Below are 26,783 nucleotides of genomic sequence, written 5' to 3'. Positions count from 1 at the left end.
CCTCAGGCTGTACAAATTGAAAAGTATCCATTAACACCGGACTAAGGTTGTATCCAACAGCGTGTGAGGGAAGTTCCATTCATGCAATAGGTCTTCTATTTCCTCTACTCTACTCCATATGCCCCCCACACACACATCTGCTCTAGAGGGGCTCCCAATCCCCCAGAGCAGATTTTGAGGGCATGCCCGGAGCAGGGAGAGTGGAGGTGGCTTTCACGTCATTCCCAGAAGTATGTTGTATTAGCAGAGCTGCAGCATTGGATACACCCCAAATATCCCCTCTTACAAGTGGGACAACTCAATGAGAACATTCTAAGAAATGCAGAGGTGCAGATCAATCACATTCCATTTATGCTGAAAATTTACAATTCAGTCTTTGTAAATAACTGCATTGCCAGGATTTTTGCTTCTTATAGTTAAGTTTATGGCTTTACAAGCTGGTTTTTAAGAAACTATTAACGGGACAAAAAAAAAATGTCTACTTTACCTAAAGAAAAAGAACCAATCTCTAATTTGTGTATCAAACTGTATAGCAAAGTCAAGAAGACTATAGAAAGCAGGAGCCAATAGCAGCTTCCTCCATTTGTTGTGAACTACAACTTCCATAATTCCTGATCTTTGTCTGTGTTGCCAGAGCCTGATGGGAGTTGATAGCCCACAACAGCTGTAGGACACCACATTGGCTACCCTTCCATAGAGTAAGGGCAATTATCTCTTAAGGAAAGGGAATCCTAGGCTCATGAGGAAACTGTAATAAATTGGTCGGACACATGTTATAAGGTAATCTTACAAACTATTTAAGCGATCGTTTGGAATACAGCTTTGGTAGGAACAGCTAAACATTGCTGCAGGAAAGGAAAGTCATGCCTCACTAACTTCTTGATATTCATTCCTATTACTACAATAATCCACAAGAGAATTGCACTGACATCACTTGATTAGATGCTCAGAAAATGCAGAAGTTCCACATTAAAGGATAATCTCTAACTTGCAGAGTTTCACAATCATTTGCAGAATTGGCTGATTACTATCTTAAGCATAGCTTGGGAGAAAGATTAAGCATTTTCAGCTCCAAAGAAGCTTCCAGATACAAAGTTTTTAAGAAAGAAAGAAAGAAAGAAAGAAAGAAAGAAAGAAAGAAAGAAAACCAACATTTACAGAGAGTCCCTACCTGCACCCTGAAACTATATTGCTAATTTCCCCAAAATGTGTTAAATTGTTACTACACTTTGCTAGATACAATGGAGAGGGGTTATAGTTTAGGTTCAACCTAGTCCCTACCGCCCACTAGTGGGTGTTTCAGGATTCTAGGTAGGCGGTAGGGGGTTCTACGGCATAAGCTGAATCCTCCTTCCATCGAGCACTGGTGGGCAGTAAGGAAATTTTACCATCAAGAAAGATGCATTAGTGGGCGGAGATATAAAAAGGTTGACTACCCATGCTCTAGCATTTCCATTTAAAAGGACTGCAGGGATGGGAAAGATCACCACTAGAGACCTTACAGAGCCACTCAAGGTCAGAATAGTCTGTACTGTGCTAGATGGGCCAATGGATGGATTCAAAATAAAAATGCAAAATCAACTAACACAATTCTTGTTGCCAGAGATGTCACCTTGACATGACCTTAATCCTATGCCCTTGAAGAAGGCCATCATCAACTGAGAACACACTGGATATTTTATCAAGACTATATTAATTTTATAACGGTTTGCTTTTTAGTGCTGTTGTGAGATTTCCCTTCATTTTTGTCTGGCACACAAAAGCAGCCACTTTGGAGGAAACTTGGGGGGGGGGGACGACACAAAAAGACCCTAACCCTAAAAGGTGGGAGAATGAAAATCATTGTGGAAAAATGCCTTATGAAAACATAAACTTGTATAAGCGAACTAGCAAGCGTATTTAGTAAGGATGTGGGCTTTCCAAATTAAAGCCAGATGAAACTGTAGAAAAGCAAGAGTAGGTCAGTCAAACTGTACCACCATAGAAGGACTCTAGTGCCCACTTGATTTTCCAGTCTTCCAGGTTCTGTTTTCTTGTACTGATATAGTGCATCCCTTTCTCACCAACAGTTTACCCACACAAGCCCCTACTCCTGAAAAAATATAAGGCCAGAAAACACAATGCTATTTATTGCTAGGCTGTGTATTAAAATGTTAGGTTAGAATGTCAAGCTTTGTTTTGTTCCAGATCTCAGCTTTATTTGGGCACAAGTCCCTATTTGTTGGGGGGAAATATGTTTTTACTTATTTTCTGTCATAGCGCCCAGGGGCCTCCAAGCATGGGCGCCTATAAATAAAAAACTTATTATTGTTACGTATTTTGTCCTTGAGCAGGAAAATAGAAAGTTGAGGGAAATATATATACAAAATCTAATGTTAGCAAAGTTTTAAAAGATGTCCAATAGTTTTGCATTGCTAGGAGAGGAAGAAAATCCCCCCTCTGTCTAAACACATTTATTTCTGCAGTTGTGTGGCTTGCTGCAAAAAAACCATCTGAGAATGTGTCACCCAAACATCTACACATTTTAAGCAATCTGAAAGGGAGATCCCAGTATGTCTGGGGCTACTCCTCCCTTTAAAAGACGCCTGCTCCTTGGGAGAAAGGCGATGGCAAACCTAGACAACATCTTAAAAAGCAGAGACATCACCTTGCCAACAAAGGTCTGTATAGTTAAAGCCATGGTTTTCCCGGTAGTGATGTATGGAAGTGAGAGCTGGACCATAAAGAAGGCTGATCGCCAAAGAATTGATGCTTTTGAATTATGGTGCTGGAGGAGACTCTTGAGAGTGGACTGCAAGAAGATTAAATGCATCCATTCTTAAGGAAATTAGCCCTGAGTGCTCACTGGAAGGACAGATCCTGAAGCTGAGGCTCCAATACTTTGGCCACCTCATGAGAAGAGAAGACTCCCTGGGAAAGACCCTGATGTTGGGAAAGGTGGAGGTCACAAGGAGAAGGGGACGACAGAGGGTGAGATGGTAGAACAGTGTTCTCGAAGCTACAAACATGAGTTTGACCAAACTGCGGGAGGCAGTGGAAGACAGGAGTGCCTGGCGTGCTCTGGTCCATGGGGTCATGAAGAGTCGGACACAACTAAACGACTAAACAACAACAACAACTCCTCCCTTAGTAACATTGGAAACCATTGTTGTAAAGCTCTCTGATAATTTTTATGATAGAGCAGTATACAAAGACCACCAGATCATAGGTTCCTCCAAATGCATCATCTATAAGTCGCCTTTTGCTTCTCCCAGAATACAATTAATTCCAACATGAGGAATAAAAATGCTTTCCCCCACTCATTTCTGAACCCACCCTATTCCTGTGACCGTAGTTTGTTTTAACTGTTTTTAATGTTGCATTTTTTATTATTTCAACATGCCCAGGGACCTGCTGGTGAAGGGTGGAAAATAGGTTTAACAACAACAACAACACACAGTACTGGGCTGAGAAAAAGCAATCCTGCATCACTGGTGGAGTAGAATGAATGATTTTTAGGAATCTTTAGGGTTAGCAACTCTGCAGATTTTTCAGTCACAGCGTTTCACATCTTCACTGCATCCTAAAAGAGCTACATTAAGAGACAGAGAACAAACAGATACAGAGGGCTGCCAGTGAAGGGATCACAGCAACTTTGCTTCTACCCAGTCATTTTTCACCTCAAGCCAGACCTCATGGCTTTGTTCTCTCCAAACTAACTATGAGCCATAGCCAAGAACAAACCTTGGTTACAACATGATTAATTTGGAGAGAGCTAAACCATGAGCCTGGTTCAGAGGACAAGCAAACTATGAGGGAGAAATGAAGAGGTTGCATGAAACAGGCCAATGAAATCATCTAAAAACATCCTGGGGTTCTCATCTCATGCTCTGATTTCCAGAAAGGGAATAGTCTTTCAGCTTGCGGTGGGCTGACACACTGTGGGAAGAGACAGGAAAGTTCCTTCCTCGTAACATGCACAAGACCAAACAGATCATATATTAAGAGACTGTACGAATTCCTCTCTCAAGCTCAATTCACACATAACCCATGAGCCATGCTTACCACCAAGCAGTGGCGTAGCATGGGTTGTCAGCACCCGGGGCAAGGCAAGTAATTTGCGCCCCCTAACCCGTGGATTTGCGCCCCCTAACCTGTGGATTTGCGCCCCTAACCGTAACCCCAAGATGTTGCGCCCGGTGCGGCCGGCCCCCCCTGCACCCCCCACGCTACGCCACTGCCACCAAGACCCAAACTGCATGAATACAGGAAGAATGCCCACATGTGCTGGTATAATTTTTAACATATTTAAGAGAACCATCTGAAAATAAGTGATTTCACAGTCATTTTAAAAAAATCAAGTGCACCAAACCAATCCTAAGAGCTGCTTTATTGAACTGCTTCCCAGGCCTTTCAGCATCTAAATCATATTTCAGCATCATTATTAATATTTTAGCCTCTATTTTTATGGCAGCTGGGATAGATTTTAGCCCTTATGGGGTTGTTTTTGTTCTCTCTTGATTAAGACATGTTTGTGGCTCGTATTGTGTTTATTTTCTATTTTGGTACTAGCCTTTGTCTTAATGGACTTGAGTGTTGAACTTTGATTGTTTTATGTGGATTTTATGATTTTAATTTTTTTTTAATGACTGTCATCCAGAGAACTTGGGTTTTGGAGTGACTGATAAATACGTTAAATAAATAAATAAGTTCCAATATAACACAACTAAAAAAGGGGTGGCTATAGGGCTTCAAAACAGAACACATGTCAAAAGATGCATCAATAATTTGTGAAGTTGAAGTAACATCCACATTCCTTGGACACAATTTGTTATTGGGGCAGATCATTTCTTTTCAGAGCAATGACATAGTTTAATGATTAACACAGAAACCAAGTATACTGCTGAAACAGCACAAAACTATTAAAGAATTTCACATATGACCACACTGCATTATGTGGAAGAAATTTATCACATACTGGGAGGAGATAAAAGGGAAACACTAATTGAGCACACACCAAAATCACAATGATGACTCATTCCAGTTTTTCTACACAGAACAGAGTCCTCTCTTCAAATAGGCAGAACAAAATCATATTTCCAAAAGCTGGAGAACTACCTCATCAAGTTTCATTATTGAAGCTAAGCAGTTTTGAGCCTGGTCAATACCTGACTGGGAGAATGTCTAGCAACAAGATGTAGGTAGCTTTAAGTTCAGTGTAGGAAGTGAAAGACGCATATGTAACTAATAGGAAAATTAAATAATTCCTTATACTATATAATAGTGAAATTAAGCATTTTATGACAAAGGTGAATAATCAGTCCAGTTCACTACTTTTTATACTTTCAACAGAATCTGGTGTCACCTCTTAACTGAGGAGGCAACAGTCCTCCATAAAGTATGGTTGGTAGCTATCTGAAGGGTAGATTTCCTTTGGCTTAGGCAGGGATGGTATGTTGGGTTATGGCTCCACATTCTGGTCAAGGCAGGAAGTAGGAGGATGCTCCCATGATGCTCTAGTTTTCAGACTTGCCAAGCTTGATACAAGAATCATGAGCCCATGAACTTAAAGAGAAACTTAGAAAAACAAGCACCAGAAAATAAACAGTAGTGGAAAGCCTGCTTCCAATACTATCAGCAAAATAGCTTAACAGATCAGTGGATGTATGGTCCCTATAAAAATATATGCAGTCATATCATCCGTGCTAAAGCGAAGGAAATCTACTGTTCAGGTAGGTACCAATCAAACTATTTATCTTCAGCTATCAGGGATGGTATGTTGGGATACACCAAAGCTAATCTTCTTCTTTGGAGATCAATCGTAGTCGAGTAAAATTGTCTTCCATGAAAAATAGGGCAGGTCCCTGGACTGCATCCAACCGTGCAATGTTCTATGGAAGGACCTGCTGAATGGCATATGAAATTATTTGGAGAAGCCCATGCAGCCATTTCACAAACATCAGGAAGAGGCCTATTAGTAGCGAAAGCTGAAGAAGAAGAAGAAGCCATCATGGAATGAGTAGTCAGTCTCAAAGGAGCTGGTATCTTTAACACCTCATAAGCCATCCATTTAGACAAAGTGGGCACACAAACCTTTCTACCCAGAGGCGCTGGATGGAAAGACACAAAAAGAGAATCTGCTTGTATGAGCAATTGGTTCTGGCTATGTACATTTTAATGGCTCTCCGTACATCCATGAGATGTACCATGATCCATTAGATCCATTAAGATGAAGCTGAGGGAGGAGAGGAAAAACACTCAAGATGAAAGTCTGAAAACAAGACAGAAGAAAGATCAATAGAATCAATAGAATCAATAGAAAGATCAATAGAAGAAGATTACACAGGTGCCAAGAGCGATCATAACTGAATTCATCATAGCAAAGCCAGGAAATGAACTAAAGCATCATAGGAGCCTCAGTCTGCTTCCAAAACCTTCTTTCCTGCCCTGAGACATAATCCAACACACAACCCGTGCTATTTGGAGGGAACTTTTCCAGCCTAAATAATATAAACAGAGTACCGATTAAAGAAGGGCTCTGTGTTCAGTGAAATGTAGTGATGATCTACAGGATAACTAGTAAGTGACACTCAGTGCAAAAGGGGGACTGTTTTTAAGCCTGTTTCAACAAAATGTAAGTGTGGGCAGGTCTGAGGCATCCAAGTGGCAGGCTCTGTTCCTGACTTCATTAAAACACTTACAGAGAGCATCCGCTTACACTGTTATATGTGCAGAGTCTTCTATCTAGGCCAGAGGTCAGTAATATGGCACCCATAGGGGCACCTGCACCCATAGAGACCTTCCCTGGTGCCCACAGGATCCTCTCCCCCAATGAAATTCAGCATGAAATAAGCTTTCTATTGTAGCAAATAAAATAGGTTGTAGTGTGCAAATATGCACATGGGTCCAAAGGACTGCTGAACCCTGGTCTATGCTATCAGGAACACTGCTTTTCAGTTATGCCCAAATGCCCAGAGAGAATCCTAAGACTTCCTAAGATGTACAGCTACAATGCAGGGCAGCATTCTACAGATATCTCATGAAAGTGCAGAAGTTCAGAGGTAGACGGACTACTTGAAAAGTATTTGTGAAGATCAGACAACATTTGTAGGTTTGCAAGAAGTTTTGTGAGGAGTATTATTGGAAGTATTGCAAAAATGGAGAAGGGGAAGGATGATTTGTTAAGAGATGTAAAAGTAATATAAAGTTAAGAAATGCATAAGAAGTGGTTAAAACGGTGGATCATGAGAGGTGCTGATGGAAGTCTAAAAAGATTGTATAAGTGATAAGTTTTGTGGTACATTTTATAATTTGTGTGTGTGTGTGTGTGTGTGTGTGTGTGTGTATGAAGTTCAGAGGTAGAACCTGCCACCACAATACCAGACTTTACAGACTTTTACAAGTCTGTATAAGGTTATAATGGACCACAAACCCATGGAGTTGTGTATTTCCAAAAAATGAGAGAAGCTAGAGTATGTATGGGAAACTTAACATTAAAAGAGGGTACTCATTCTGCAATTAAAAGAAATGTTTTCTTAAGAATTGCACAGCGCATCTTGCACATAAAAGATAAAGGTAAAAGGTAAAGAACCCCTGGACTGTTAAGTCCAGTCAACTGTGAATATGGAGTGCGGCGCTCATCTCGTTTCAGGCCAAGGGAGCTGGCGTTCGTCTGCAGACAGCATTTGCGGGTCATGTGGCCAACATGACTAAACCGCTACTGGCACACGGAAGACCATGACGAGTGCCAGAGCGCACAGAGACAGTGTTTACCTTCCCGTTGCAGCAGGAACTATTTATCTACTTGAACTGGAATGCTTTCAAACTGCTAGGCTGGCAGAAGTTGGAACACAGCAACAGGAGCTCACCCTGTCATACGGATTCAAACTGCCCACCTTCCGACTGGCAAGCTCAAGAGGCTCAGTGGCTTAGACCACAGCGCCACCCGCATCCCTTCTCTTTCACATATACCATGGACTGGAAAGTTGTGCCTATCTCTTTGTGAATATATTTCCATCCAGAGTAATTCATCCATTATTCTTCTTGGAACTCTTACATTTGCTTTACATAACATTATCTTCATGATGTTTTATAATACCCTTCTACCATATGTTAAATATTAGTTCAAGATTTTGATAATAAATCTCTCCATTATCCATAGAAGTTTATAAAGCAAATACCTATTTCAGCATCGTACACAAATTAAAACATGTATTAAGTGATTTATGGATTGAATCATTCTACTCAAGAGTCATCACTCATCAACAGAACTGTTTATTATCTTTTAGCTGGAGATAAAAATCCCTGGTCTACTGTACATAAGCACTGCAAAATAAACAAAATCCTGTCTTAAATTGCCAGCTCCACTTCTACAAGTCACAACAAGCATGTTTCTAACATTCAAAGAAGTTAAATCTTTTCAGACTTTAATATGACACATAAAGCTGCTTCAGTTCATCCTAGCAATAGATTATATTAGGCTAATTTTGTCATATGTGTATTTGCCAAACATATGGCAGGATAGCCCTCAGATGGGCAACTGATGTTTCTTCTGCATTTCTGGAAAGAAAATATTAGACACTTTACATTGCCAGAAGTTATGACTGAACAGTCATACCACCAATGTTTTAACTAACTTCCAGCAGTGCTTTTGCAAAACTTAATTCATTCAGCTGAATGTGTTGGGAGAGACGAAATGCTTTTGGAAACCTCAGTTAATATTTGAAGGCACTGGGCAAAAGGCAAGCAGTCATAATAGCAAAAGACAGAAAGTTTGTGACAAGGAGTTAGATTAATGCCAATATTGTACATTTACCTGTTGAGCAGATAGTGAACACATTACACATCTCACAACACATTAAGCCATAAGCTATAATAAAATGTATTTTTTCACCAAATGGCAGCATGCTAATGCATACTGCTCCATTCTAAGTTTTAATTTATATATTTTTAAAGTGTTGCTATATCTGTATTGTCCCTGTTATACCTAATTGCAAATTCAAATGTATCCCTATCGTGTTTTATGATTTCCTTGATATTGTATGTGGGCTGTCTGTTACCGAAATAGGTGCTCTGTTACCGAAATAGATGTCTGTTACCGAAATAGATGTTACCAAAATAAATATTGTATTGTATTGTATTGTATTGTATTGTATTGTATTGTATTGTATTGTATTGTATTGGTATTGGTATTGTATTGATATTGTATGTGGAACTGGTCTGTTATCGAAATAAAATTCATACTGCTCCATTGTGCCTCTTTTGCACCTCCTTTTCCTCAGCCAGACTCCTTTCCCTTATTTCTTCTCAGCATTACAAGACAACCAGCACTTGTGGTTATTTCTCTTCAAACAAATCCCAAGTAGAAACCAAAGTAGCCAAGCCAACATCCTGGTTTGTTTCCTCCCAACTGCAGAAAAGGAGGGAAAGGGGAGGACTGAAGCAAGCATGATTGATCAGTGTGCACCAGCACACTTTTTTGCTTGCGGTAAACCATAGTTTATTTTTAACCATGGCATAACAAGATGTGCAAACCAGGCCAATGCTTTATGACATCATTTTTAAAAATATGCCCTTTACATTGTTCAACCATTAACTCCTGGCTATAAATCTATATGACTATCATAGAACTGGCTCCAAATGGCTCTGGGCTTGACTGGTGTGCCCTTAATGAAAAGTGTTCTATAGTTCTAAAATATATTTTAATTTTTCCAGTTATCCTACGTGAAATGTTATGTGAAGGACTTAAATAAAAATGAAATCACATTTAAAACTTATATTTAGTTCCATAATATAGGATGAAGTAAGCAAAGTATTTATAAGTAATATTACTAATAAAGGCAATCCAGAGGCCGTGAGCCGTCTTGCAGAAGAGATCTGTGTGTTCATGAAATTTTCTGCCCAAGGGCAGACATATTGTCAGGGAAAACTAAGTCAAGTACACATGTGAATCTCATCTGCACAAACCACAAGAATGTAGCCAATATCTACATGGACAACTTCCTTTCCCAAGGTTTTAACTCCAACATTATTTTGTAGAATCCATAAGATAATTGATTTTAAGTGCATATTTATTGATAACAATTTATATATCTAGAGGGAAAACAGAACATGCTTTAAACAGAAAGGAAAATTAAACATACTTTTCATAGTTCCATCTTCATCTTCATCATCATCATCATCACTGTTTATCACCATGGTCCCCAAATCGGATTCAAGCATGGTGCTATTATGTTCAATCATTGTCTGAGCACTGTCACTCATAGTACTTGTGGCTCTCATTGTGCAGGCACTTTCTGAATTTGTCTTCACCATGGTATGGGAGTCCAGCTCATCCTCATCCTGTAAAAATGTTTAAATAGAAATTACTTCTAAACACTTACTGAGGACAAAAGAACTTCCAATCACACATTCTGAATCTCTTAGTTCTTTCTTCACATCATGGCTTGTCACATTTAAATTCTGGGTGATACCCAACTAAGTCCTGCTTAGAATAGACTCACAGAAATCAATGGACTTGTGCTCAATAGCACTGTGAAACACTGTAACATTTCTTGTTTCTCATATTGAATTTTGGGGCCTGTCAGATTTAAGATTTATGGTCATTTTCATGGTTAGGAGAAGGGTTGTAGCTCAGTGATAGAGCATCTGCTTTGCATGCAGATGGTCCCAGTTTCAATCCCCAGCATCTCCAGGAAAGACAAGGAGAGAATGCCATCTAGAATCCTAGAGAGATATTGCCTATAATTGTAGACAGTGCTGAGCTAGATGGACCAATGCTTTGACTTGGTATGTGGCAGATTCCAATGTTCATCATTTCCATTCTTCTCCTTCCCCATCCCCACTACATAACTTGAAGCCAAATAAATGTTTAGTTGTTTTGCTCGGTACACTTTTTAATTCTCTCTTTCTCTCCCTCAACTATTAAAGGAGCTCAGAGCAGCAAACACACAAGCAGTAAAAAACCTAAAAACCATTCCAGTACAAATGCAGTAGGGAAAGATCTCTACTTAAAAGGCTTGTCACTTCTCCAACATAGTTGCTCCTTCCTCATTGCTCCTCGATAAATTAGGTTTGGTTAAATGTTACACGGGAGACGGGTGGCGATGTGGCTTAAACCACAGAGCCTAGGACTTGCCGATCAGAAGGTCGACGGTTCGAATCCATGCAACGGGGTGAGCTCCCGCTGCTCAGTCCCAGCTCCTGCCAACCTAGCAGTTCGAAAGCACGTCAAAGTGCAAGTAGATAAATAGGTACCGCTCCAACAGGAAGGTATACGGCATTTCCGTGCACTGCTCTGGTTCGCCAGAAGCGGCTTAGTCATGCTGGCCACATGACCCGGAAGCTGTACGCCGGCTCCCTCGGCCAATAAAGTGAGATGAGTGCCGCAACCCCAGAGTCGGCCACGACTGGACCTAATGGTCAGGGGTCCCTTTACCTTTACTTTAAATGTTACACAGAGAGAACTAACATGGTAGTTGGGGACAATGAGCAACGTTAAGGAAAAGTTTAGCGCTTTCCCCAATTTTGTAATAGCTACCCGAAATATATATACAAGGATTTTTTAAAAATATGTCATGTTTTCCACTGTATTTTATTGTCCTATCTACCTAGATAATTCTTCACAACTTTCCCTAGTAAGCACCAAAGCACACTTGGTTATGCCCCACACTGCCCTGCAGCCCCCAATGCATCCTCAAAAGGGGGAAGCCCCAGGTGCAGAGTACTTGATACAACCCACAGTTTTTACACAGCACCAGCAACAAGTAAAAGCTATGGTTTTCCCAGTAGTGATGTATGGAAGTGAGAGCTGGACCATAAAGAAGGCTGATCGCCGAAGAATTGATGCTTTTGAATTATGGTGCTGGAGGAGACTCTTGAGAGTCCCATGGACTGCAAGAAGATCAAACCTATCCATTCTGAAGGAAATTAGCCCTGAGTGCTCACTGGAAGGACAGATCATGAAGCTGAGGCTCTAATACTTTGGCCACCTCATGAGAAGAGAAGACTCCCTGGAAAAGACCCTGATGTTGGGAAAGATGGAGGGCACAAGGAGAAGGGGACGACAGAGGACGAGATGGATGGACAGTGTTCTCGTAGCTACCAGCATGAGTTTGACCAGTTCTCGTAGCTACCAGCATGAGTTTGACCAAACTGCGGGAGGCAGTGGAAGACAGAAGTGCCTGGCGTGCTCTGGGCCATGGGGTCACGAAGAGTCGGACACGATTAAACGACTAAACAACAACAGCAGCAAGACAAAAACAACTGGAAAGCATTCTGTGAAAGAAGAATCTCAAAAACAGAAAGAGGATATATGCTCACTGTTAATTCACATGACTTGCCCACCTTGCCTGTTGTTTACTGTCACTAATACTAGCTCTTCAATGCCTCAGGCAGCAGCCCTTTCCCAGTCCTGTTACCCAATGTAGTTTTAACAGAAATTTAACAAGAACTTAGAAAGCTGCCTTATAGAGTCAGGATGTTGCGCCTTCACTGAGTGGTAGCAACTCTGCAGGATTTCAGACAGGGGTCTGCCCCACTCCTACCTGAAGATGCCAGGGACTGAACTGCAGCCTCCTCCATGATAAGCAGATGCTCTACAAGTGACCTAAGGCTCCACCCCTAGGGACATGTATAAAAACCTCAATAGAGATGAGTCCAGGAGATCAAAAGGGCATTGCATATCCGGGGGGGGGGGGTTTAAAAAATAAAATCTCAATGGGCAAAGGCAATTCCTTTCATTTGTATGTACTTAAAGGGTTTGTTAAGCTATGATAAAAGGGGGAAGAAGAAAACCAGTTGATACTTTGTAGAGAAGTATCTGCTGAGCAGATGCTTCGGGACCGTGGAACAGAGTTAATTCCAGCAAAGGATACAAAAACATTTCCAATCAGTGGCAGTAATGTGCCAGGAATGTAAAACAGAGAACTGATGATAATCCAGTTCATGAATCATAAAACCCATATGGAATAGAAGTATTTGAAAACATTATTAGGAAATCCTACTCTCTTTCTGAAGTTAGATTTAGAGGATGTGCATAATATCCCAGCTATTTAAGGACTAACATGCTCTTCTATGCCTCAAGTCCTGTTACAAGGGCACATTCTACAACCCACAGAAAAACATCAGAATGCAAAAGAGCTGCTTGTTGATTGTATAAAAGCTTCCAATTAAGTGTTTAATTTTAGGTGACTCAATAAAAAGCAAATTCTTTGATTTGTAGCCCTCTTTGAGGGCCAAATAAAACCAGCCAAATACGCTTCGAAAGTCTATCCTAACATCGAGTTTACAAAATAGCCCTACGGATTTCAATGGCTAATGAAAAAGCCACGTACCACTAATCAGTGCCATCGTGAAGAAAATGATCCTGCTGTCCTGGGGGTAGTAAACTTATGAAGCACTGACTGTGTCTGATGATACCCATGACACAGACTAAAACTATAAAAATCACGGTTGCTGGCATTATTGTATTTATTTTTTTTAAGTTGCAAGTTAGTAAGATAAATTCAGCTTAAAGTGCACTGGCTGTCTTTCAGGAACAGTTATTTTTCTCTAGCCTATTTACAGAAAGATAGACTAATATTTTCATATGCAAAAAATATATGTGGAATGTAATTCAAATGCCTAAATGTGTGTTCTACTGATTTATAAATCAATAAAATCACGACCTTGTTTCCGGGGGGGGGGACGGGGGACGACGACGCTAAATACCACATTGTTAACAAAGTTTCTTTTGAAATAAGTGATTAAGTGAGCCACAGCTTCAGAGGTAAGTCTCAGTTTATTGGCCATAACAAAAATCAGCAATTAACAACAGTAGCACAAGAAGAAATTCATGGTAACAATTTGCTACTATTCACAATTCCTTGCTGAGTTTGTCTTATACATCAAATTTCTACCATTTCCTTTTCCCCCTTGCTGTACATGTCAGTCCTCTAACATAAGATCTCTTTCAAATGTCTCCTTCCACACTTTTTAATATCTCTACCTCCATTTCTTCAGATTCAAATACTTCAGGAGTTGTATACGCTCCTTTATATAAACAATAATCAGAGTTTTCTATTTCACGTCCATGGAATAGCACTAATACAATTTGCAGTTCAAATTTGGATCTAAATCCATAAATTCAAGCAAATTTATTTACAGGTAATTAAAAAGAACAATTCAGGACTATTGTAACCAATGGTAATCCCTAAATTTCTCTCATTTCATGTTTCACTAAAGAAAGATTAGCAGGGCCCTCTAGGTCAGGGGTCAGCAACCTTTTTCAGCTGTGGGCCGGTCCACCGTCCCTCAGACCATGTGGTGGGCCAGACTATATTTTTTTTTTGGGGGGGGGGAATGAACGAATTCCTATGCCCCACAAATAACCCAGAGATGCATTTTAAATAAAAGCACACATTCTACTCATGTAAAAACACGCCAATTCCCGGACTGTCTGCAGACCAGATTGAGAAGGCGATTGAACCACATCCGTCCACGGGCCTTAGGTTGCCTACCCCTGCTCTAGGTTTTCGCTCCATCATGAATCGAAGGGGCTTCTGTTCAGTGCAGTATCACTCACAAAGGGGGACTTCCATGAATGCAACTCTCCTTCAGCTCAATGAGTGAAAGCTGAATTGCTGAACTATGCTAAATTATATTAATCTGGCCTATACTCTCCAAAAGAAACATGGAATCAACAAGAAATATTGGTTGAGTGAGCAAGAAAGCAATGGGTTTTATGGGCCTCCTTGCTGATGGATGATTTCTGTTGAGTGCTCCAAAAACAAAACTTTTTGTTTCCAATTTGTTTCTACTCAAAATAAATATGTTCACAAGCCTATGTGTTTGTGCTCTTCCCAAGGGCAAGTCTGCAAGATTGGCAAGCCAGAAAATTACATGGAACCATGCACACTCCATAATGCACTGTTAATCGCACAGTGAAATCCACGCCTTGTCAACCAGAATACCTACATTTCAGAGGAAGTGAAGAAGGTAAGGAGGACAACAATACCACCTACAGAAATTATTTAAGTCTCCCATTTATCCTAACGTAGCTCCTCATTACAGGATCAACATGCTGCACCCCTTTGTATTCGAGTTCCTTTCATTTTAAGCAGAAAACGGATAGCATTTCTAAAAGAAAATTCAGTTGCTTCAGATGTTTTGGAGAAGCCTTGACTTTTTGTCCAGGCTTTCCCTGACCCATAAGGTTGGTACATGTTTGAGTCCTCTGAATTTCTGTTTTATTTGCTTTCATCTACTTTTATGTGTTTTTATACTCCTGCTTTATTGGTTTTAGGTTGTGTTTTTGTTTTAATAATACAGTGTTTGTTTTTTAGACTGTACACAGCTTACAGATTTTTGAAATATGTAGCAGCCTATACTGTAAATGCTTTCAAATGAATTAATGAATCAATATGGAACTCTTTACATACTAATAAACAGAATATCATGTCATAAAAAAACAAGTTTGGACATTCCCTCAAGACATGTTTAATGCCTCAGTACTACACCAGGTAGGGCCACTATATTCCTTATACAAGGAATGTATATGCACTCCTCCTGATGGGAGAAAAATTAAAAATATAATTGTAAGTTCCCTTATTTATAAATTGCAGTATTTCTAAAATTATTTCTGTTCTAGCATGTTAGAGACAATTTTTTGGTTGGGATTTTTTTAAAGCAGTAGGCCCACCACATCTACAGCAGTCACATTAAATTTAATATTAATTATATGTGACAATCTTTGCCAATTAATTTTCATATTAATTATATATATAAAATCTTTTTTCCATTCAGATGCCATGTCTTTTGTGTTGTACAGCTGGGAGAAAGTTTGCTGATTTTTAAGTTTTCTGCAATTCGTCTCTCTACTCTTTATTTCTGATCTGAAGTATTCAAAATTTTCTATAAAAGCAATGACAGCATCTGCCAAGGAATTTGGAAATGCTTTTCTAGATCACTGGGCCAAAAGGGCAACATAATTTGAGTGTCTTGATGTAAAGCTGGAACCTTGTTAAATAAACAGCACAGAAAAAAGTGAAAACAGATAGTAAAATTAATTACTCTACCCGATACAGCTGTAAGCAGTCAAGACGGCTGATATATGCAGTGCAACTCACAGAACTGTAGAGTTGGAAGGGACCCCAAGGGTCATCTAGTCCAACCCCCTCCAAGGCCGGAAACCTTTGCTCATGACCCTGAGATTAAGAGTCTCACTGGATAGTTGCTGCCAGTCAAAGTAGACAGTACTGAACTAGATTGGCCAGTGGTGAAACTCTGTACAGTGGTACCTTGGGTTACATACACTTCAGGTTACAGACTCCGCTAACCCAGAAATAGTACCTCGGGTTAAGAACTTTGCTTCAGGATGAGAACAGAAATCGTGCTCCGGCGGCACGGCGGCAGTGGGAGGCCCCATTAGCTAAAGTGGTGCTTCAGGTTAAGAACAGTTTCAGGTTAAGAACAGACCTCTGGAACGAATTAAGTACACTTTAGCTAATGGGGCCTCCTGCTGCCACCGCACCGCCAGAGCATGATTTCTGTTCTCATCCTGAAGCAAAGTTCTTGACCCAAGTTAATATTTCTGGGTTAGCGGAGTCTGTAACCTGAAGCATATGTAACCCGAGGTAACACTGTACTTAACCCAAGGTACCACTGTATAAGGCAGCTTCCTATGTTCTTCCTGCACATTCTTTAAAAACAATTGTGTTCTGTAACTTAAAGTAATTAATAGTTAATGGATTGGATGACCCTGTGCTTTTTAAAAACACACACATACACAGACATGTATTCTAGGAGAGATTTCAATAAATTTGTGTTGTGTTCATTATTAGGGTCTGGCATATTTTCCAGTCAGGAAAATGTTTGAATAGGTTAGCTTGGCTACTGATAGCCTTTATCTTCCCCTACAGTATGTTCATTCTATTAGTTCAACAGGCAGAACCTTGCTTTGTAAATATCTGGAGATTCTCGGAAGATGTAATGCAGAGCACAATTTAACAAAATATATCTCTCCCCACCCACCCCTTATCGCTAGTAAAGAGAAAAGAATTTGTGATCCATCTTGGATCTCAGTATCAATTTTAACTAATCTCTGTCTTATATACGCAAGATCACTAGAGGGCAGCAAAGACAAGTAGAGTGTAATGCACAACTTTGCGGACTTAAAAGAACTAAATTTAATACTCTATACAATAAACACCTCATCACTGCTTTGGGGTGGGGAAAATGTGAATATAATTACAGTTTGCTTTTTAAAAAATTACTAGAGTAGCCTATGATCGCATAAAAGATGAGGCAATTCAGGAGCTCTAAAAACTGAGCATTTGAGCAAGTTTTTCAACAAATAAGACAACCTGTACAAATACTGTAAAGTGAAAGAGAACTATATATCAGATTCACTACTTCCGCAGGTTAATCATTATTGTCAATTAGCACATAAAAAGTTATTGTGCTATTTTACAAGCTATTGTAATAATGGGCACACTTCAGTGCTAGCTAAAATCGTATTGATTTCTCTCTCTTCTTCAAGAAGTCATAGGGATCCAATTATTTGATTAACATTTAGAAAAACTTAAATGAATGGAGCCATAAAATGTATATGGCATTACAGCAAAGGTGTGGAGGAGGGGGACTACTGCTCTTTATTAAAAATAAAAATTAATTCCTGGCCCTAAGAAAATATTTCATAAGAAAAGGCTGCCTTAAACAACAACTGGACAGCATATTTACCCACATCTTTTGAAAGAAACACTTTTGAAAAACATGATGGCAAAACAAGAAGGCTAGAAACAGGAAGGAGATTCAGCTCTTTTTAAACTTCCCTGATTTCTAACTCTCTCAAGAGTTAATATCAAGTAATTAGATATATAAGGAAGTTGAACTGTAGGAATTAGTAACATAGAAGCAAGTATACTACACCAATAAATCTAACTGCTTTTTTGTTCTTAGTTATTACCATAAAAAGCACAGCATTTTATTTTTGTCATTAGGAAGTGTTTTCAAACAATCTTGTGGTAATGTAGATATTGAAATGTGAAGCAAAAAGATACACTAAGAGCTGACTATTAGTTCATTTCTTTAAAGATCCTTTGAAATAAATATTTGGACATGTTTCTTGGGCGCTGCCAGGCAACGAGTTGCTTTACGTTACCATAATACAGCTGCCTGACATCAGAATCAAATTTGCATCACACTTCAAAAATGCATAAAAGAAGAGATAGATCATGTTTAGTAATGCTTAAACCAACATTTAAACTTTGATATTGGGATTAACCTTCTGTAGAGTACTCAGCTTGGACTTTTTACTTAATTAAAAAAATCTGTAAAGTTACCTCAACACCTATCAAAACATGTCAGTTTGTCAGAATACATTCTCATCAGACAAGCTATTCTTGTAACATGCCTAAACTCAACTTCATGAGCTCTATTATTGACCATATTCCACATAGCTTTCAAAGAAGGTAGACACTGCTACTTGTTTATAAAAGTTGCCCAGACTACAGGTGTGCCAGCTGAACTTTTGAGGATATACGATATGCTGAAAACAACAGGCTTGTAGCACTAACAAATGAAGTGTTATCTGATGAAGTGGATTGCAGTCCCAGAAATAATATGCCATAATGAATGTGTTACTCTGTAAGGTCTGCAAGACTGTTGTTTTTGCTGCAAGAAACTAATGCAGCTACACCTCTGGGTAAATAATTACCATGAGTTATTTTTCTCTAATAAAATTCTAAAGGGCAATAGATCATTTCATTTTATTTATGAAACCTGACATCAAGCAGCTCAAAATTTGGCAGCCTTTTCTTCAACCAAGGTACTAGTTTTAAGTAACTTTGCAGCTGGTTTGTCATAACTGTTTCTTTAAAGGTATCTAATAAGAGAGGCACCACAAGCTAACTTTTCATAAAATCCGGTATCTCAATAGCGATTATCTCTCAGTATTACATGGACGGAAGTGCTAAGAAAGGTTTAGCATGTCTGATAGATGAAGAAACGGTTCTAAACTCTGCCCTCAAGGAAAAGATGTCCAGTGAAGGAAAAAATGACCACTGATCATGCTACTTGAATTTCTCTCTCTAGATAGAACGACAACTGGTGAGAATGCTGTGTGTCACAATAAATATTCTTGTCTATATAAGCAGTCCAATAATATAGGATACAGTGGTGTCCAAACTTTTTCCAATGAGGGCCAGATTTGGTGAAATGAAGGGCTGTGAGGGCTGACCAAAGGGCCAACTAAAGTTGTTAAACTTTTTTTAGGGTTGAAGTTGATGAGGTTTTTTTAGGATTTTACCCTAGGAAATAAACTGCCACAGGGGCTGGATTAAACCAATCGGCAGGCCGGATTAGGCCCCCGAAACAGACTTTGGACATGCCTGGGATATAGGAGCAGGGAAGCAAATCCCTTTTACTTGACAAATTGAAGAATGCACACATTTTCAATTTTTTGCAGAAGTCTCTGTCAAGCCAAAAGGGAATGCAGATACCAGAAGAAATCTATTTACTAATGTAAATGCTTTGAGTCACCTCGGTAAGATTAGTCACCTAGTCACAAAAGACACAGCACGAAACACTGATAGACAGACATTCACAAACTGCTATACTCCCATTAGATATCTACTCAAATTATTGCTTGTATTTGGCAAGGTTATAAATTTAATTCTCTAACATGTTCTTTAAAGGTTGTATGGCCAATTATTATTAAAACAAGGGCCAGAACAGGTAAGATGGTCATACCAGAGTTACTACATGTCCACACACACCATGCCTTTGTTTATTGTAGTTTTTCTATGAGAAAGAATATATTTACAATCTCAAGCACGTTTATGTTTTGGCCATGAGAAACTGAGCAATCACTTTTCCCCCATAGTCTTGATTCTATCTGCTCCCGAATGCAGGTAAAATATCAAGACTGCATTCCCACTAAAATGGAGGGAGCCAGACTGCTTTTGAGCCAACTGCCCACCCCTTTCTAATAATTAAAAACTTACAACAAACCTACAAACTGCTTTTGCAATCTGGGGTTTTACGTGGCACTTGCCAGGAATAAAGCTCAGAAAAACCCAGGGGCAACTCTCTTGATCACAACTGATCATTTAAATCTGTAGATACTGGCTGGTTCATATGCAACACTAAACCATGACTTAGCATGGCATGACCAACCTCAGCAAGCCTGAGCAAGCATCAGCTTGTGTATTCCTCCTCCTGAACACCTGGGAGGAGTGCTGGTGAGATTATTTTCATTTTGGAAGAAAAAACTGAAATGGTTTTTTAAACAAGCTAGCTTCATAAACCATAGCTTGAAGATGGCTCATTTAGCAACCACTGGCTTGTTTTAAAGCAGGATTTCCAATGCTAAGCCACAAGGGGGGAAAGCAAGAGGGCGGAGCACAATGCTTCACTCAGGCTAATCTGTATAGCATTAAACCATGGTTTAGTACCACGTGAAACCAGCTCCATGGAACTGGCTACAAAATACATAATTAAATTCTCACACACCGAGTTTTCGTCTTCTTCTTCAAGTTCCCTCTGCTGTTCTTCATGTCTTTTCACCTTAATTTCCATAGCTTCAGTAATCAAGTCTCTCAGGATTGAAACTGGTTTTGCATTCTTAATAAAAGGATGCTAGAAAATAAAACTATATAGTTATACAAAACGGAGCCCACAGACACTGTACATATAGTATAAATATGGTGTAACATGTTAAAACAACATGTCAATCAACTTCACAGACCAGTGCATGAAAGAACATTTCCCTTTGGACAGCAATTAAAATTTGGAATAAAAGAACATATGATCTGTTTAACCGCTTTGCAGCTAAATAGGATTTTCCATTTTGTTTGTTTAGGTAAACAGCAACCATGAGAAGAATGTTACTACAAATCACAACTGCTTTACAGTTAAGGATATAATTGTCCAAAGGAAATGTGAATTAGGTGGTAAATAAACAAAGAGAAGATAGCCTGACATAGAAAAATAAACTTTTTAATGCATTCAGTTACAGTATTTAATTCATCTTAACAAGCTGACAATGCAAGTTAGTGGCCATAAGCAGAGCAGGCAATATAATGATCCACATAAATTGAATCACTGAGCCACTGAACTGGTTCACACCAGCCATGGTTTGGCTTAGCATTCCATCAAAACCCAGGCTAGTGGCTTGTTTTGCTCCAGGCAAACCATAAGCTGTAACCAAAGTTTGTTCCTGGTTTACCACCTGTGATTTGTCTGGGGAAAACAAACTACAAGTCAAGGTTAAGTTGTGACATTACACCAAACCATGGTTAGCCATGGGTAGCAGAACTGGAGGGAAAGTGCTACAGCCACAATGTGTAATCTGGGAACCTCCATGTTTTATCATTCTTGCTAAGCCACAGTTACATGAGCGCTGGGTCACCTACAATGATGAAATAAAAATGAAGTAAAATTAAAACCCTCAGGCTGTCCAAATGATATTGAAGAAATCTGGCAGAATCCGAGACCAGGGAGAAGAGTCGGTAGAAGAAGACGGGAAGAAATTTAAAGTCTATCTACAGAAACATTGTAAAATTAAGGAATGTTAGAAGGATGTTGGAATGAAGCTATGTGGTTTTAGCAGTAATGTTATAAAGGATTAAGCAAAAATGGATTGTTAACAGGTCAGAATGTAAAGTTACAATATATTAAGATAAATTAGTAAGATAAAAACAGAAGGAAAGGATTTGCTGAAACAACTAATGAACTAGAATACAAAAAAGGGAGGTGCGAGGAGGTCACGGAAACAAGCAAATGATAGATAAGATATGGAAAGATGGATTTGTTTTTAATTGTTTTTATTCATTTATATTTTTTTGTAGCTTGTATTTTCTGTTTTTCTTTTTCTTTCTTTTTTATTCTTGTAACTTTTTGAAACACCAATAAATATTATATGTAAAAAAAATAGATATTGAAGAAATCAAGAAAACCTACCTATTTTGATATAATTTACACGCCTGTTTAAGAACTGGCATGTATTCTGTCACTATTGTGAATATGGCTGTTTACGATACGATACGATACGATACGATACGATATGATACGATATCTTTATTGTCATTGTCCCATACCGAACAATGAAACTGAAAAATCTACAGAAGACATTCAAGACATTCATTATGGATCACCTGCTTTCCTATTCTTTCTATTAACATTTGTACATTAAAATTCCAACTGGAGTTTTAAACCAATTTATCTAATAAAAACCCAAGAGAGAAATTCAGTGTTGCATTATGTCAATTATACCACCCATCAGGGCAAGCATGTCACCTTGCCAGATTGAATGGTCCCCCTCTCCTACCCCTGCACACTGTTCTGGGGTTTTTCCCAACCTCCAACAGCCAGTTTCAGGAGCATGCAGAGAGAAGATGGAGGAAGTCCCCTTGTGCTAGTTTCCACTGATGGGACTTTATTAGTGGACTCCTGCCCCATAGGGTTTGGTGCTTGTTTGTTTTCTGGTGTGTTTTTTTTAAAGGAGAAAGCTCATAAATTGTGCTCTTGACTCTTGATATGTCCTAATGGTCCTTGATATGTCCTAATAGGCTATGCTCTCAAAAATATATTTTGCTTCGCTATTAAAAGTTGCTAAAAATATTGCTGATTTTTTTTCTTACAAAAGTCAGAGCAAACTCTTTTTGTAACTTCAGCACAGGAACTTCCCACACAATCACATTTTAGTGCAAGTAATGTACCATTATCCATTTGCTGCACAAAGCCTGGATGTCTCTCCTCAAGGATGTGTTTTTATTGCACAGATATCACCTTATTCCCAGCATCAGATTTGTAAACTATAAAATGAAGTTCATCCCCCATATCCCATGCCACATGGAACATGGTTGCAGGACTATTGTGGTCACAAGGTGGTAATAAGAGAGATGACCTTTTTCAGTGGCGGCATCTCTCCTCTTTAACTGCTGGTTTTTATTGCTGTGGTTGAAAGTGGGGGGTGAATTTTAGCTGAATAATTTATAGCAAGCATGTTTGTGTCATTGGGAGGAGGATTTGGATCAATGAATTCTGCCTTATTTATACATATGATCATTGAGGTTATTTTAATCTGTTTTAGTATTTTAACCTTTATATGTTTTAAAGTGTGTGACACGGGTGGTGCTGTGGTCTAAACTACAGAGCCTCTTGAGCTTGCAGATTGGAAGGTCAGCAGTTCGAATCCCTGTGACGGGGTGAGATCCTGTTGTTCGGTCCCAGCTCTTGCCCACCTAGCAGTTCAAAAGCACATCAAGTGCAAGTAGATAAATAGGTACCGCTCCGGCAGGAAGGTAAACAGCGTTTCCGTGCGCTGCTCTGGTTCGCCAGAAGCGGCTTAGTCATGCTGGCCACATGACCCAGAAGCTGTATGCCGGCTCCCTTGGCCTATAGAGCGAGATGAGCGCGCAACCCCAGAGTCGTCCGCGACTGGACCTAACGGTCAGGGGTACTTTTACCTTTATCTATGTTTTAAAGTACTGTTGTAATTTTTTCATGATTATCTTGTTTTATCTTTTTGTAAACCACTTTAAGGCTTTTTTTTTACAATCAAGCAATGCATAATTTTTATGAAATAAATAAGTTTCTAGCGGATTGTTGTAATTGTGTTTTTAATCTTTAAACCAGGTAAGCATGGTTACAATTAGAGTCTTAATATCCATCTACAAAGCTGCATGAGGACAGGACAGTGTGCTTGCTACCTGTGTAGAAACACAGTACTAAAATGAAGTTGGGCCACACTTGGATTTGCATTTTTCGCCCACTGTCACAAAAGAAAAGAACTAAAACCCAAAATTATACTGCAACAAAAGTATTCAAGAATGACAAAGGTAAGTAGGAAAATAAGGAAAGATGGAAAGCAGAGGGTTGGAGAGGACAAGGAGGGAGAAACAGTTCAAATAAAGCAGACTCGGATTTGCTAGCTGATAGAAATGGTTTAGGGAGTTCCAGAATGAGGGCAGGAAGAATGAAGGAGGGAGCAACATGCAAAATTCAACAGTGACTAAAACCAATATCAAATATTTTAAGTTTTTAAGAAAGCTGGGTAAGTGGAAAAGGTTTCCCAGAACTGTCTCTCTGGATCAGGGAATAGCCAATATGGTGCCATCCAGACTATGTTGGATTACATCTGCTGGGGGCATAAATCCAAGCTTCCCTAGGGAACACAGCTGAATACTGACCTGCAAAAGTTGGGTTGCAGTTGCTCTTTGCTCAGGATTCTTCACCAAACATTTTTTCACGAAATCAGTGAATTCATCAGACCAAAGCTCTGGCTTCCGGAATGTTGGAGGGGGGTTCGTAGGAATCATAAAAATTGCCTGTTTTTTTAAGGGTGAAAGAAAAGGTAAGGATATCAGTATTTCAGCAAATTAAAACAACTTTGTTCCTTTTATCCTTATTTTTCAAGTTGAAACTGGAAGGGGGTGAGGGGAGTTTAGCTAGTCTTGAATTTCCAATATCACCAAGATAAAGGAAGCAAATCCATCTGCTACCAATGTAGCTACTTCCCATTACAATTTCCTCTATTTAAACTGTACCTCATTGTGCACATCATTCTTTATTTTATCTATTATTGCTAATCAGTCTCAAGAGAAGATTTTGTATTTCACAGTCTTTTGGCTGAGAAGCAAAAGCACTTCCTGGTTAAGCACATAAAATGTGATCTTGCAGCTATTATATGCCACTTTCATACATACAAAACAGTAAACTGGGTAAATCAAATGGGTAATATTTTAGAGCACATAACAAACTGATTAGGTTTCTGTTAATCTGCCAATGCAATAAAAACCTCGATACATAAAAATAGATAAAGAATGAGAGGTTAATTGTTAAAGCAGGTAAGCTTGGAACCAAACTAAATATTTATCAGAATGAAGTGGTATGCCAAGTCCCTCTGTCTTATATTATATTGTGGGAGCTCCTTTTGCATGACTCCTTCAGAGGCTAAAAAAGAAGGTAGCACAGGGCCATTTCCCCCGCAAGTTTTGTCTTTCCTGGAAACGGAAATAACAATGGGAGGGAAGAAGCCACAACCTGGATTCCTCCAATACGTCTAGGGCTCCTCAGTTTATTCCAAAGGCAGAGGAAGGAATTGTGCTAATACTGCAGCTTCCACATCACCACCATAATGGGTGTGGGGGAATGGGGGAATGATGCAATAATAAAATGACTGTAATATGCAAAATTGCAGGGTGTGTGCTTTTACTACTTCCCAATGTAAGAATCTCCCAGAAGCTGCCAAACTTCCTAGAGATAAAGATTTAGCAAAACACTCTCCCTAAAGTGCTAGTTTATTGAACTTCTATGTGGGCATGCATAGAAAACACACATGCACTGCAAGAAAGGAAGTACTTATTTGTGTAGTGCACAGTTATGGGACTTTCTCCCATAGTAGGCAGTGACGGTCAACAACTCAGATGACTTTAAAAGAGGATTGGATAAATTCATGGTGGAGAACAGTACTGAAAGCTACTGGTCATTATGGCTATTGCTCTGACCCCACAGCTGGAGGCAGTAATGGTTCTCTCTTTTTTTTCTTTTTTCTTTTTTGCATATAAATTTTTATTGATTAACATCAAAAAACAAAACAAAACAAAATATATTAATTTCACATCGTTTTTCACAACTTATTTCTTTGTTGGACTTCCCTCAGCTGTTCCATAAATCATCCATAGTTATAATTTTAATTACGCATTTCTCAATTTTATATTGACATTATTTATCTCTTTTTTCCTATTCCCTTTAGACAATACTTCTTACTTTTTCACAGTGCTTCTTTAAATCCCTTTAGCGTCATCTGTCCCTCACTTATATGTTCCAGATATTCCACAAATTTCCCCCAGTCCTCGATGAACTTTTGGTCTCTTAAGTATCTAATCTTTCCTGTCAGTTTATCTAGCTCTGCGTAGTCTAACAGTTTCATTCTCCATTCTTCCACAGTCGGTATTTCTTGTTGTTTCCATTTCTGGGCCAGTAACACTCTTGCTGCTGTTACTGCATATTGAAAAAATTTACAGTCTTTTCTTTTTATCTCATTTCCTACTATTCCTAACAGAAAGACTTCTGGTTTCTTTATGAATGTATATTTTAAGATCTTCTTCAGTTCATTGTATATCTTTTCCCAGAAGTCTTTCACTTTCTTACATTCCCACCACATGTGATAAAAAGTACCTTCTTTATCTTTACATTTCCAACACTTATTGCATGTCTTATACATTTTTGCTAATTTTGCCGGTGTCATATACCATCTATAGAACATTTTCATCACATTCTCTTTTAACGTCATACAAGCAGTAAATTTTAAACCTTCCTTCCATAATTTTTCCCAGTCCTCAAATTGTATATTATGACCCACATCTCTGGCCCAATGAATCATTACCGATTTAACTTCTTCATCCTTTAAATTCCATTCTAACAACAGTTTATACATTTTTGATAGATTTTTACCATCATTATCTATGATTTCACTCTGAAATTTAGAATCCTTGTCCGCAAAACCTCTGGAGGCAGTAATGCTTCTCAATACCAGCTGCTGGAAACCACAGGAAAGGAGAGGGCTCTTGCACTTGGATTCCGCTTGCAGGTTTCCCACAGGCATACGGACTGCCTCTCCCCATATGAACTGACCCGGACTCTGCAACCATCATCTGAGGCCCTTCTTCATGTGCCACCACCACAAGAGGTCCAGAGGGTTGCAACATGAGAACAGGACTTCTCTGCAGTGGCTCCCCATTTGTGGAATGCTCTCCCCAGGAAGACTTGCCTGGCACCTTCATTATATATCTTTAGGTGCCAGGTGAAAACATTTCTCTTTA

General features: G+C 39.1%; 1 protein-coding gene across 3 annotated transcripts in view; it reads right to left on the bottom strand.

The window, feature by feature from the left end:
- Positions 1-26,783, bottom strand: part of STK3 (serine/threonine kinase 3) — a 113,927-nt gene that overhangs the window by 46,385 nt on the left and 40,759 nt on the right. For all 3 annotated transcript variants that reach the window (XM_081874444.1, XM_081874445.1, XM_081874443.1), the window contains exons 7-9: positions 24,150-24,287; positions 20,470-20,595; positions 10,122-10,320 (exon numbers count right to left, since the gene is read on the bottom strand). In XM_081874444.1, the coding sequence (XP_081730570.1) occupies positions 10,122-10,320; positions 20,470-20,595; positions 24,150-24,287 (463 nt within the window). The remainder of the gene's footprint in view (positions 1-10,121; positions 10,321-20,469; positions 20,596-24,149; positions 24,288-26,783) is intronic.

The sequence above is a fragment of the Podarcis erhardii genome, assembly GCF_964252035.2.
Source record: "Podarcis erhardii genome assembly, chromosome: 8".
Classification (NCBI taxonomy): Eukaryota; Metazoa; Chordata; class Lepidosauria; order Squamata; family Lacertidae; genus Podarcis; species Podarcis erhardii.
Note: the sequence above shows the minus strand (reverse complement) of the source record. Positions and strands in the feature narration are given on the sequence as shown.